The sequence below is a fragment of the Pseudorasbora parva genome, chromosome 2 (assembly GCF_024679245.1).
Source record: "Pseudorasbora parva isolate DD20220531a chromosome 2, ASM2467924v1, whole genome shotgun sequence".
Lineage (NCBI taxonomy): Eukaryota > Metazoa > Chordata > Actinopteri > Cypriniformes > Gobionidae > Pseudorasbora > Pseudorasbora parva.
The window spans coordinates 6565402-6580178 of record NC_090173.1 but is presented as its reverse complement, the minus strand read 5'-3'; the positions used below and the strand labels follow the sequence as shown (position 1 = coordinate 6580178).

Genomic DNA, 14777 nt, shown 5'->3' with positions numbered 1-14777 from the left:
TTGAAATAACGAGATATTATGTTGAAATAGCGACTTAATTATCTTGAAATAACGAGATATTATGTTGAAATAGCGACTTAATTATCTTGAAATAACGAGTTATTATGTTGAAATAACGACTTATTATGTTGAAATAACGACTTAATTATCTTGAAATAACGAGTTATTATGTTGAAATAACGACTTATTATGTTGAAATAACGACTTAATTATCTTGAAATAACGAGTTATTATGTTGAAATAACGACTTAATTATCTTGAAATAACGAGTTATTATGTTGAAATAACGACTTAATTATCTTGAAATAACGAGTTATTATGTTGAAATAACGACTTATTATGTTGAAATAACGACTTATTATGTTGAAATAACGAGATATGTTGAAATAACGACTTATTATCTTGAAATAACGAGTTATTATGTTGAAATAACGACTTATTATGTTGAAATAACGAGATATTATGTTGAAATAACGACTTATTATGTTGAAATAACGAGATAAGGTTTAATTATTTTTTTTCTCCCACCATCAATTTTTTTTTTTTTTTTTTTCACCATGCGGTTCAGGGCTTCCGTATATCAGAAAACTGCAAAGTTAGAAACTTAATCCTGGAAATAGATATGTGTGAAAACGAAGAGCCGTCAGCTTTACTGAGGCACAACCTGATTATCAGTGGAATGGTGGAGAACAGACATGTCAAAGTTATTAACTCTCTTCATCTGCTGAATCCAGATATCTCAGATCATCAGATCAAACAGATAGTGAGAGAGTGTGTGAATCATTCTGATCCAGGACCTCATGTCTTCATACTCGTACTGCAATATAATGATTTTACTGAGGACGACATTAGAAGAGTGAAACATGTGCTGAAACAATTCAGTGAAGAAGCGATTAAACGCACCATCGTGCTCACAACTGATAAAGAGACAAAGAGATCGATGATTAGCTCTATAATCAGCCATACTGAACAACTGATTGGAGGCAGCACTACGGTTCAGTTCAGCACTATTCATCAGTTTATTAAGGACTGTGGAGGTGGGCATCTGCAGCTGGATGAAAGAAAAACAGAATTGCAGACAAATTTATTTAAATGGGTTGATGAGATACTCAAGGGAAACCAGGAAGACTATCTCACAAGTGACATATTTCGTAATTTTAAAGGAATGTTTGTGGATGAAGAGCCAATCAATTCAGAGGACGAAAACACGAGTTCTCACCACAATGCTTATGGAAAATCCAAAGAAACACAAAAAAGGGGAAGTGAAGAAGGAAGTCTCTTTTGTAAGTTTTCAGACATGCTCTTTTAAGTTTGTGATTCAATAAGTTTTTAGTGACATTGTTGATTTTGTGGGCTAAAAAAAAAAAATGCCACCCCCGCCAACAGCTCCCGTAACACAAAAGAAGCTCGTTAATGGGCGTGCTCTTGCTTTCGCTCTGTTCGATGTGTGGCTCATCCGGGAGAAGTGCCCATGCAAGAAATTCCACCATTTATGACATCATACATGTTTTTTTTTTTATTAAATTATGGCCATATTTAGCTTGAGCATCAACTCTTTAAAGCTACACTGTGTGATATTTTCCCCCATCTAGTGGTGAAAAGGTATATGACCATCCAGTGAATAATAGTTTCTGTTCCTCTCAATTCTGATTTCGTTTCAACTCCTACGGTGGCCGATTTAGATTTAGTCCAAGATTAACACGGCAATCCCCCTCTTCACATTCGACACGGTGCCATCGAGTGTCAAACGCGAAAGGCGAAGCTTGAATTTATGGGTATGTCCCTCTTTAGCTAATGTACTTTCAAGATGGAGGGGCAACATGGCGACCGGCATTCGGACACCTCACCCGAATGTTTTTTCAATGGCATATTATTAACTTACGAGAATACTTTATTACTTGAAAGAAGTTAATATACATTAATGAGCACAAATATTTTTGAAATACCTGTTAATGTTACCTGTGTGTTTTTAGCTAAGAATAAACAAAAAAGTTACACAGTGTAGCTTGAACAGTGTAAATAAGTCAGAATGCATATGTAATTCGTGTTCGACCAATTTTGATTTTTTTTAATCAATACCGATTATTTGCATGTTTATGTGGCGATAATGATACATATAACCGATATTTATTTATTGTGTTATTTCTTTTTTTTTACAATTATAGCAACAGCACCGAACTGAACTTTTTAAACACTAATTTTTTGCAATTTCACTCCCTTACATACGAACAAAAGACACATCAATAAATAATCAGAAAGAGTGCTTTTTTTTAAATTCAATGCTAAGTCTTTTTAACATTAATGTTGTTGCATATTTTTATTTATAAATACAGTATATTAACAACAGGCAAATACATTTACAAAGTCTAATGTTTTTAAATGGAGAACATAAATAAATGAGAGTTGAGTCTATCAAGTTCCCATAACTATAAGTATAAATATGAGCTAAAGAGTGAATATTCTCTCGAATATGCAAACATTGTCAGAAAAATAAACAAAACCGTGAATACATCATAGCTATTACAGTTATCATACTATTATCATAGTTAGTCCATCTCATCTGGTATGGTATCAGAATTATTATTAATGTTTGTGTGACTAGATTATGAAATACTGATGACAGAGTGCTGTTTGCAGCTCGGCATTTACACATCTCATGAAGATAGGACTAATAATTCATTTTCACAGAGCTGTGATTATTTAGACTTTGCTGGAGCAACAACCGGTGAGTTTGGCGCTTTTATTTCTAACATGCTCTCATTCATGGCTGTTTTATTTAATTCATGTAAAGTTACGTCTTTCTTTATTGAGACATGACCGGATTACATGACTGATTGTGACTTGTGAGTATCTATTTTTAGCGCCAAGTTTAAGCTAACATTCATAGCAGCTCATAACTGTAACATCTTATTTGTGCATATCTTATTTGTGCATTACTGTTATGTTAAATAAAGGTTATTTATGCCGGTTATTTTACCTTTGAACACCGTTGTTGACTCATCTCCCCTCAGACGCAGTCCTTTAATGGCGGGCTTGTGTGCAATTCTCAAAACGTCCACAAGATGGTGCCATTTATCCGTGAATCCGATATTACAAAACCGATACACGATTATGGGAAAGTGCTTAAATATTGGGAAACTGATATATCGCTCGATCACTATATCTTATTAATATCATACATCTTGCAAGTTATTTTGGCAAAAATGACACGTAACCAAATTCAAGGTTATTTTGTCTAAAAGTGGGTTAGCTAGATTATATCGAGTCTATGTTATCTGAGACGGTGAACTGACGGCTATTGCTTTCCGGGTACTAAAAGTGTTCCCCGGAAACCTGCAATATTTGTTACAAAAGTTTGGTTTAAAGCAAAATGCCATCTCACAGAATTCACAGGAACCATTTGACAAGGGGGTGTAACCCCGGTGTCCTGGCCAAATTTGCCCATTGGCCTCTGTCCATCATGGCCTCGTAATAATCCCCATATACTGATTGGCTTAATCACTCTGTCTCTTTTCCACCAATCAGCTGGTGTGTGGTGAGCGTTCTGGCACAATATGGCTGCCGTCGCATTATCCAGGTGGTGGTTAAGGAGATTCCCCCTTCCATGTAAAGTGCTATGAGGACCCAGAAAAAGAGTGATGTAAATATCAAATCCTTATTGTTATTATAAATAACTAGGATACAAGTATTAAAAGCGGAACAGGGAACTGTTGTTAACACTTTGGACAGAAAGAGGAACAGAAAACTAAAGCAGAAGAAAACAGAAAAAAAGTACCCCATTGGTCACTTAAAGATCCTCACTATTATACTTGTGAAGTAAAAATACATACTTTTTGTACATCATTTACATATCTTTTTTTTTATATATATGATACAAGAAATCAAAGTCAAAAATCGTTTCATCCCAATTAGGGTTGGGTATCGTTTAGGTTTTTTACGATTCTGGTGCCAAACCGGTACTTTTGAAATGGTACCGGTGCCTAAACGGGGCCTGAACCGATACTTTTTTTTTTTTAAAGAGCCACAAAACGATGGTGGATGACATTAAAGAATGGCTTTTTATTGATTTTTTTTTATTCTTTAAATTGAACAATTTATTAAAGGGTGATGAATTGAGAAATCAACTTTCCCTTGAGCTTTTGATATATAAAAGGTCATGGTAATATACAAATATCCTGTAAGTTTCAGAGCTGAAAACTTCCTTGTTAGTAAAAGAAAAGCTTTTATAGACACCAGGCCCAGCAAACGGTCCTGTGCTTCATACTTACGCCATTGCGCAATGAAATACACACCTCTACATCTAATCTAATCCAGTAGCCCCACCCACCGACTCATGGAGGGCTCACAACAATAAACAGGCATAGGAAGAAAGCAAGATATTGCGCTATTCTTGGTTGTGGAAGAACACAGTCGCTGCATAAGCTTCTTTCGGATCCTAATATTAGGAATGTGTGTTTAAACTTTTTTTTTGAATGAAGTTCCAGCTCACAGACGTACACTTTAGTTCACTGCGGAATCATTTGTAAACAAATCTACGGTTGATGCAAGATTTGGATCCGACAGGAATGGTGCAACACACTTATGTGAGTAAAACGTGTTTTTATATGTGATAGTATTGCATTGTTATAGATCATTTTGCTTATGTGTACGTGTCTAAAAGAGCATATCTTTAGCACGCTGGACTCAGACAGGTATGGGCCATCGCTCGCAAAGCCTGGCAGGGTGTTAAATCTCATTATATCCCATCAAAACCCTGCGTTCAGGAAAGAGCCTCAAAACCAGTGTAGAAAATAGCCTATTATTTATTAGTTATGATGTTTTTGAATGTAAAAACCACACAATCATTAGTTGACCTCAGATAACAGTATTAAAAAAAGCCAGTGCATGACACCTTTAAAAGTTTAAAGTACTTAAATTCACAGTAAAAGCTAAAGCCAACTAACCCAACTACAATAGGCCTATTTTAACACTAAATAACAGCACTAATACTAGTGATATTACAGCACTAATAACAGCAAAGTAGTCTGTAGTCTTGGTCTGCTACAAACCAGCTTCAGTTCAGCATTATTTTGCATTAAAATTACCATATTATCTGGCTTAGAACCCATCAGGTTATTGTTTCCATTTTTTTAATTCAAAATATTCACAAACTTCTTACCTATATCATGAGCTATTTGATATTCTGATTTCAAATATGTGTAAGTGAATGTGTTGTCATAATGATCATGTTAGTTGATCTATAATGCGTGATGGGCGACTACATGTTAGTTTGCGAGACGTTAGTCGGCGTCCAACTTCTTAGAGGGACAAGTGGCGTTCAGCCACGCGAGATGGAGCAATAACAGGTCTGTGGTGCCCTTAGATTTCTGGGGCTGCACGCGCGCCACAATGGGCGGATCAGCGTGTGCCGAGAGGCGAAGGTAACCTGCTGAACCCCGCTCGTGATCGGGACTGGGGATTGAAACTGTTTCCCATCAACGAGGAATTCCCAGTAAGCGCGGGTCATAAGCTTGCGTTGATTAACCCTTTAGGCGCCAGAGGTTTTTTCGTAAAACGTTCGATTTTGACATCTTAATTTCAAAAGGCTATATCTTAAAAGTGATAAAAGATAGAAACTTTCTGTAAATTAGAGAAATATTAAGGAGGACCCTAAATTTATGTAGAGATTACAGTTTCCTATCTAATTTGCATATTATGACGTCATAACGTGGGTGCAATCTTGGATTATAGAATTTTCATGAAAAGCCACATGATTAAATGATAAAATGCAGCACTTCTTTCCCCCCAAAATGTCCCTCACCTTCTGTGTGATATATTGCACAATACTGAATGTTCAGGTTAATAGTAAATAGTAAACAAACTGTGTAAATCATTACTAATAAATGGTAGAAACAAACCGAATGCATGTAGCAGCTTGCCTTTTGCTGTAGAGATTTTCCATTTACTACGTACAGTAAGCACTCTGATTCCATATATAGGGCACATATATATTTTATACTATATATTATGCATAATAGCCCCTCTGCCCCGTACAGCGCGTCTGCTCGCGTCCCTGCCCTTTGTACACACCGTCCGTCGCTACTACCGATTGGGTGGTTTAGTGAGGTCCTTGGATCGGCCCCGCTGGAGCTCCTCGTGGGCCCTGGCGGAGCGTCGAGAAGACGATCAAACTTGACCATCTATAGTAAGTAATTAATTAACTGGAGTTAAGAAAGTTCCTTTTCAAAAGCTACACTTAATGTTGGGAAGTGTCTTGGCAGGACCAGCTGTGAATAGTGTGTTTAACACTTCAATGAAATTGACCCAGAGGCATTTATAGCCTCGACTGGTGTCGTCATCAGCGCACCCGCTGCACAAGGCTATAAATAGATAAGCACCAGCTGCAAGCCTTCAGGTCTTTTTGTTTTCAGACAACTCTGTGTTGGTGTGTGTCAAAAACTCTCTGCCTTTTAAACTTAACTTTGTTAGGAGTCAGTTTTCAACTGGCAGCGTGCAGATTTATTTCTCTCTCATCTCTGTTACAATCATCAGGGAAAAGTGTTCAAGTTGAAATAATCAGTGAATTAAAAAAACGAAACTTTCGCGATATTTTTTAAATATCGATAAAAACCTTGCGAAATGACAGCGTTTCCATTATCTGTTGTTTATGTGGCTAAAGTGTTTTTTTTTTTCCTTTCGTGAGAGGTAATTCCAAAACTTATGCCACGTAGGCCTATGAGTATCCCAGTCACCGCACTAGACATTATTTGTAATGGAAGGGAGACATAGGAGTGTTATTCAAACATTAACTCAAATTGAAAAAGAGCATTTTTCGTTATTTTGGCTTGAAATTTAGTTTTTTTGGAAATATGAGCTGAATTTAGAAATGCTTTTGAAATTAAAAACATTGCGTTTAAAGGTGCACTACGTAGCATTTTTGCAGTAAAATATCCAAAAACCACTAGGCCAGTGTTATATATTTTGTTCAGTTGAGTAATTACAATATCCCAAATGTTTCCAACTATTTGTAAACTGTGAGAAAATTGCTATTTTAACTAAGGACCCGAGACGTGTCAGCATAGCACTTGAGGGAGTCGCCTGCCAATTGTGTCATATCTGCGATACCCTCGGTTTTATTTGGCAGAAGCGCTTTTCTCTTAGCAGTGTGAACATGTCACAGCGCAGCGCTGAGTGAACGCACAGAGTAACGTCATAACATAATTTTAAACACACTTAAATGTATCTAATATAAACAACAGAGCTGCTTTTCCTTATACTGATGACTGGAAAAGCGGAAATAGTGTGCGCGCCTGGTGACTGTGCCCAATCCTGTCATAATAAAAGTCCCGGTGCTCGTGAGGCAGGTGTTAGTGTAACAATGTTTGTGTAACTCGGTCTTGCTCTGCTTTGTAACTACAGTAACGTTAATAAACGCATCCATGAACACCGGCTGTGAGGTGAATACCACATGTCCCAAGATGCTGTGCTCAAACTTGGCGTCATCAAACTACACTTTTGTTTCGAATAGGCGCCCTCTAGTGGACGAAAAGTTGCATAGAGCACCTTTAATAAACAAAATAGTTTTTTGAAATTAAAATGAAGATAGCGTTTGGAGTGAGTGCATGCAAAATAATCCATTCCCTGAATCCTAAGCCTTTGTTGTTACTGTGAATGTACACAAATAATATTAGACAGTTTATCTAATACTGTTTATATCCTCAAGCTTACTGCATTTGGGGATCTCTTGTTCATGCAGACAGTCAAACTGTAACCTGGGAACCGTGCAAGCAACTACCTTGATTAATTCCTAGATGGATTTACTATTATCTGAGGAACGCTCGGAGGCTGGCTGCTCGAAGTCTTCAGCACAATTATAAACTGCACATAGTTTATAATTATGTCTTGCACATAGCTATGGCTAAAATGACAGAGTATTGGTGTGGGAGTTGTTTCTGCTGTCATAAAGGGGATAAAATCCACTAGAACAAGCCGACGCCTTCGTCGGACATAGGGTAAAATAACTGTTAGCGCTAACTGTCTATGATATAGACTGAAAAATCTTAAATGGATTCTGCACGCAGCATGCTGCAAATCAAATACGTTTACTCAGTGACCAATAAGCATTGACCAATGATGACCAAGCCTCATGTCATGAACAATGCCACTGCCCTTGAATGTTCCACCACAGCATCAACACTGGGGTAAGAGCATGCAGTTGCTGCATTGAGTCAGGCAAGTGCGAGCATTGCAAGCTCTTTACAGTTAAAATGCTTCATGGTCATCTTGGCTACTTTTTACTCCACACCCCCGTTGTGGGGTTCCCGAATGGGTTTGGCTGCTGAGCAAGAGACGTGTCTGTCCCTTTTGCTTGCTCGCTCACCAAATGTACACATTTCCTCGCACAATCGTGATTGTAAAAGCGCTATATAAATAAAGTTGATTGATTGATTGATAATCCCGAAGTGTGCTTTGGCACCTCTTCGGCTCGTTCAGGAAACGATAATGAATCTCTTGGGTCTGAAGACTTCGAGCAGCCAGCCTCCGAGCGTTCCTCAGATGTAAATCCATCTAGGAATTAATCAAGGTAGTTGCTTGCACGGTTGCCAGGTTACAGTTTGACTGCCTGCGTGAACAAGAGATCCCCAAATGCATTAAGCTTGAGGATATGTTTCTATTTGGTGGCAAGGGGGAGGGACCACAACATCATTATCTCCCTTTCTTTGAGGACCTCTATAACAAACTGGCAAAGTCATGGAGAAAATCCTATACTTATTTCACTTTTTTGCTTTTCTTGAGGTCAACATTTTTGACTATCGTGGGGGCGAAATCACGTGGGTATGCGAAGATGCCCCAGGTGGAAGGGGCGCACTTTTCTGTGTCTGCCTTGTCAATAAAGAGACTTACCATGAAGCTGTGAAGAACAGCTTTGGCTCTCGTGGATAAAGATTACGTATATTTAAAAATTATATATTATTTATATAAATTACATATAAATCGCCTCAGGTTACGACTGTAACCTTTGTTCCCTGTGAACAGGGAACCAGACGCTGCCTCAGATGACGCTACGGGGAACGTATATACTTATATACGTACCTTTATATACTTCCTGGTCGCACCTTGATGACATCATAGGCTGTCGCCGGTCAATAGGATTGCCGTGATTTGATAGTAGTTCAGACACTGGCTCATGCCACTCCGGGCTCTCATGTCCTTGAGTCGACATCACAAGCTAATGTCTAACACTTCTTGCATTCTTGTGCACACCTACACAACCATAGGGGTCCAGACACCATCAAGCAATGGCGGCGTGGGTATTCTTGTTCCCGTATGCAATTCGTGCAGCATTGAGTGAAGCTTTAGAAAGGGAATGCTTAGGGTGACTTGACTGTAACCCTGTTCCCTGATGAAGCGGAACGAGATGCTGTACTGCAGTGCCATGTTAAAGATGTCCCAGGACTGCTCTTCAAACTAAAAAGACCTGAAGGCTTGCAGCTGGGGCTTATCTATGTATAGCCTTGTGCAGCATGTGCGCTGATGTCACCAGCCAAGGCTATAAATCCTTCGAGTAAAATTTATTGACGTGTTAAACATACTATTCACAGATGGTCGTGTCAAGACACTTCCCATATGCATTTTGTGCAGTATCTCATTCTGCTTTATCAGGGAACAGGACTACAATCAAGTAACTCCAAGTGTGTTCTGTGAAAGTATAATTCTATGAATGTGTTTTTTTTTTTTTTTTTGTCTCAGCTAACTTCTCTGGAAAACAGAAGCTGAACCTGGTGCTGTGTGGAAGCAACGGATCTCTTAAGGTCTCTGTGTCAAAACTTTTACGAGGGAAAAAGATGAAACCGTCACGTAAGCTAACAAGCAGTGGAGAGTGTGTGAAGAAAGGAGAGGATTCATGGTCATCTTATCAGTCTGGTGGATCTTCCAGCTCTCAGTCAGCTCTCAGAGGAGGAAGTGAAGCGTCAGACTCTCCGCTGTGTCTCTCTCTGTGATCCTGGAGTTCATGCTTTCCTCCTCATTGTCCCTATTGATCAACTGACTGATGAACATAAAGCAGAAATGGAGAAGATCCTAAATATATTTGACTCCAAAGAGCACTTCATACTGCTGTTCACCTCAGATTTCACCGCTGATGGATTTGCTTTAGAGTTTGTCAAATCCAGCTCAGACTGTCAGAGGTTAATCAGTCTCTATGGTGGTCAGTACAGAGTGATGGGGTTAAAGGAACCTGAAAACTCAACAAAGATCCCAGAACTACTGACTTATATAGAGAACATGAAGACTAAACTATATTCACTTCAGACATATGTGAAAGCTCAAGAGAACAGAGTCAGATGTGAACTGGCAGAAAAACTGAGTGAAATGGAGAATAAGATCAAGGATTTGCAGCAGAAGATTCAGTCAGAAGGTGGGTGGGATTTTGCATTGTGTTTTTACACATTCATTTTCCTTATAAACTCCTTATCGTTCTTTCTTTCACCAGTCGTGAAACCACTGAAAAAGCAGTCATTTGATATTCACTTAAATACAGTCAATGTTTATCTGTCTCTTTCTTGAGCAATGCTAAATTGCAACTACAGAAAAATAAATAAATTGAAAAAACAAAATCAAGGGTCAATAGCCCAACTAAAGCATACACTGATCACATCATGGTGACTTAGACCAAAACCTATTTTGAACCAGCTGTCAACATCGAAACCTCTGTTTATCTCAATAAGATTTTTTTGCGCATGTTTGTAAAAGTCAGACTGGTTAGCAATAAGTGAAGTTGGTAAAGTGCTCTGCTAACCTGCCTTCATTCAAACAAGAGTAGACATTTTGCATTGGAAAGACAGCGCATTCAACTGTGTCTTTCACCATAAAGAGCAAACGTGCACAGTTAAGATCACACCCCTGGGCGCCTCAACAAATAAAAGAGCTGTTTCCCTGAAAGAGAAAACACAGATGACTGAGTTTTTTTTACTGCTGTGGCAGTATTTGATAATGATGCATGTTCCCACTCTTGAGATCGAGACTCCAATATCTTATTCCCCATTTTGGTTTCTCTGCACCACAGAGAACCCCCTCAGTTATGTGACATTGTCTTATGGTTTGTGTTCAGAAATATCTGGAGTTCCATGTTTTATTTAATTGAAAAACACCAAACCTAAATATGCCTCAATAAATGAATTTTACCAACATTATTTTTCAGGTGCTGAAGGTGAACAGGATGGTCCAGAATGTTTGAGGATTGTTCTGATCGGCCGGACAGGAAGTGGAAAGAGTGCAACAGGAAACACTATTCTGGGAAGGAATGAGTTCTACAGCCAATTACGACCAGATTCAGTGACGACAGTTTGTGAAAAGGGAGTTGGTGAAGTTGATGGTCGATCAGTAGCTGTTGTTGATACTCCAGGGATCTTTGATACGACACTGACAAATGATCAAGTGGTGGAAGAAATAGTGAAATGTATTTCACTGTCAGCACCTGGACCTCATGTGTTCATCATTGTGTTGAGTTTGGGAAGATTCACCAAGGAAGCAATGGACACAATGGATCTGATAAAGAGAATTTTTGGTCATAAAGCTGCTCGGTTCAGCATCGTTCTGTTCACTAGAGGAGATGATCTTGAGAATGAATCCATACAAGATTATGTGAGCAAATATAACTCCCCAGAACTAAAGAAACTGATCAGAGATTGTGGAAACAGATTCCTGGCTTTCAATAACAGAGAAAAACGAGACAGAACTCAAGTGATTCAACTGTTAAACATGATAGAAGAGGTTAAAAACACCAATGATGGTCGATACTTCACTAACAGCATGTTTGAGGAGGCAGAGATCTCCATTAAAAAGAAAATGGAGGAAATACTAAAAGATAGAGAAAGAGAAATTCAGGCTCAAAATGAAAAACTAAAAGCAAAATATGAGAGAGAAAAGGAAAATATGATGAAGAGACTTGAGGAAGAGAAACAAAGAGCAGAGGAGGAGAGAAAGAAAATGGAGAATCAATTCATAGAAAAAGAAGAACAACTCAGAAAAGAGTTTGAAGAGAAAGAGAAAACAGAACAGAAGAAAAGAGAGATTGAAAACCAGAAACGATCAGAAGAGGAAAAACAGAAAAGAGCTGAATATCATCAAAACATAGAAAAGATGAAGAGAGATAATGAAAATCAGATATCAGAGTATGAAAAACAGCAAAAAGAAAGAGAAGAAGAATATAGAAAGAGAGAAGAGAAATACAGACAAGATCAAGAAAAGATGAAAAATGACCAAGAGCGAATTATAGCAGAGTTACGAATGAAACAAGCAGATGATATGAAAAAGAGACAATCTGAAGAGCAAAGAAGGAATGAACAAGAAGATGAAGAGAGACAGAGATGGAAGAAAAAAATAAAAGAGGCTGAAAATGACAGAAAAGAGATTCAAGAGGAAATTAAACGACAGCTGAGAGAATGGGAGGATGAAAAGATACGAAAGATGAAAGAACGAGAGAAAGAAGAAGGAAAGAGAAAAGAGAGACACGAAGAACAGCTGAGAGAAAAACAAGAAGAACTGGATAAAATGAGAAAGAGATTTGAAAGACAGAGAGAAGAAGAAAGACAAAAGATTGAGGATGAACGACAGAAACAGAGAAGAGAGAGAGAAGAAAAAGAGAGAGAAAATGAAGACAAGAAACAGGAATTAAAAAGACATTATGAAAGATTGGAGCGAGAGAGAAAAGAGGAGTGGGAGAGAAGAAAAAAAGATGATGATGAAAGACGAGAAGAAGAGAGAAAGAGATGGAAGAAAATGAATGAAGATCTTAAACAGGAGCAAGATGAAGAGAAAAAAAGAAGAGAAAAAGAGGATAAGGAGAGAAAAGAAAATGAAGAGAGAGTGAGAGATGAAATGAAAAAGGTATATGAAGAGAAAATAAAAGTCATGAAGAAGAAACATGAAGATGAAGCCAGAAAACAAGCAGAAGAACTGAATGATTTCAGAGAGAGAAAGGAGCAGCACGTTCAGGAGCTCACAGAGATGCTTAAAGAACGTCAAGAACAACATGAACTACTGGAGAAACTCTATAAACGCCTGAAAGACCAGAAAGAAGGAGAAATAAAAGAACTACTTCAAGAAGTTGAAAAACTGAAGAATAAAACCAGCTGTGCCATTCTGTGATTTTCATTAATACTTTTTGTATTAGTTTTTTTTTTTTTTTTTTTGTTACTTACCTGAAGCTTTTATCCTATCATTGGATACTATTTGACCAAAATGATCTCGCTGACAAATCAAATGAATGGTCAAAACATAGCAAATCTCTTTTCTTCAGCTTGATGTTTGTACCATTGTTTGATATCTGTTCTAAACCATTATTTAATGTAATTTTCATATTGCATGTACACTTATATATAAACAGCAGTGTTTAAAAAAAAAAAGTGTGTGTAACCAGTCCCACTCGACCCGCTCCAAGCGGGATTCGAACCAGGGTCTCCGGTGTGAGAGGCAGATTTTGGAATAAGGCTGTAACATAAAATGTGGGGAAAGTGAAACGCTGTGAATGTTGGTGTTTTTTCTCGGAGGCACTGTAAAGGGACACTGTCACCTTGGATTTCTGTGGCAAGTAATAGCAGGCCCGGGGCGGGGAATATCTGAGCCTGACTGAGGACTTTTGAGGACAAGGACATGAACTCATGTTCTTTCTGTAGTCTCTCCAGGGTCGGCCTCATCCATAGTGGTGCCAAAATGAGTGATTTTTCCGTTTTTTATTTCTGGTACTATTTTATTAATATTCATTCAAAATATTTTCACAAAAAAAAAAAAAAAAGCCCAGCGAATGCTTTAGTGCGTCAGACATAGACTGTGCGATCAGTTTAACGTAGGGAATGTGTTGTGCCGTGTAGAGGATAAAGAGTTTACCTAATTGCATAGTTACATAGGAAATAGTAAATAGCCAAATGTTTTTACAGTTTTGCAATTTTAAGAGGTATATAAACCATTTTGAAAATGTATTATCCAAAATTATTAAAGATATTTATATACAGGATTATTTAAAATAGCATTTTTTTGTAAAAGGCATATTAAATATGTTATTAAAATACGTTATTAAAAATATTATAAAACAAACACATTAGCATTTTCTCAATGAATAGTTTGTGCACGAATGTTAGACACAATTACTCTTGCTATTTGTGTTTAGGCTGTAATGTGGCATAGTTGCTATTTTTGTATATATATATATATATATATATATATATATATATATATATATATATATATATATATATACACTAGTGGTGGGCCGTTAATCTATTCTCAAAGTTGGGTTGGGAGCTGGGTCTATACCAGCGTTTCCCAACCGGGGTGCCGTCTGACGTGTAAAAGGTGGCGGCATACACTTGCACCGCGGTTTAGCTCACGACGCATCTGTAATTTGGGTCGTAACCTGAAAATAATGCTTTGTTTATGTTTCCGTTGATGGATAAATGTGCTGGCTCCTCAGTGATACATTACAACAACACATACCTGTCAACTTTTGGGTATCAAAATCCGGGAGAGATCGGAGTGGGGTGGGGAGTGGTACGGGCTATAAATCCTCACATAGACCCATAATAATAATACTTTTAAGTTGTACCTGTGCTCTTCCTACCTGTATAACAACTTAACAAGTAGGAAACATACATAAATTGTTATCAGTTTGCACTGCATTAGTTATGAATTATATATAGATTAATCCTTATTAAAGGTACTGAAGTTATTTAGTCAAGAGCAGAGCATATTTAGGGAGCAATAACTTTAGTTATTTACATTGTCATTACAAGTGATTACTG

General features: G+C 37.7%; 2 protein-coding genes across 2 annotated transcripts in view; both read left to right on the top strand.

The window, feature by feature from the left end:
- Window positions 1-9980, top strand: part of LOC137091065 (GTPase IMAP family member 9-like) — a 33356-nt gene extending 23376 nt beyond the window's left edge. Inside the window, exons 4-5 of the mRNA XM_067455189.1 lie at window positions 585-1283; window positions 9730-9980. Coding sequence (XP_067311290.1) covers window positions 585-1283; window positions 9730-9980 — 950 coding nt within the window. The remainder of the gene's footprint in view (window positions 1-584; window positions 1284-9729) is intronic.
- A 67-nt stretch (window positions 9981-10047) lies between these two features.
- LOC137090966 (golgin subfamily A member 6-like protein 26) lies at window positions 10048-13701 on the top strand. Its single transcript, XM_067454996.1, has 2 exons — window positions 10048-10396; window positions 11180-13701. Exons 1-2 carry the CDS (start codon window positions 10048-10050, stop codon window positions 13126-13128), a joined length of 2298 nt encoding a protein of 765 aa, XP_067311097.1. The 3' UTR covers window positions 13129-13701.
- The last annotated feature ends 1076 nt before the right edge of the window (window positions 13702-14777 follow it).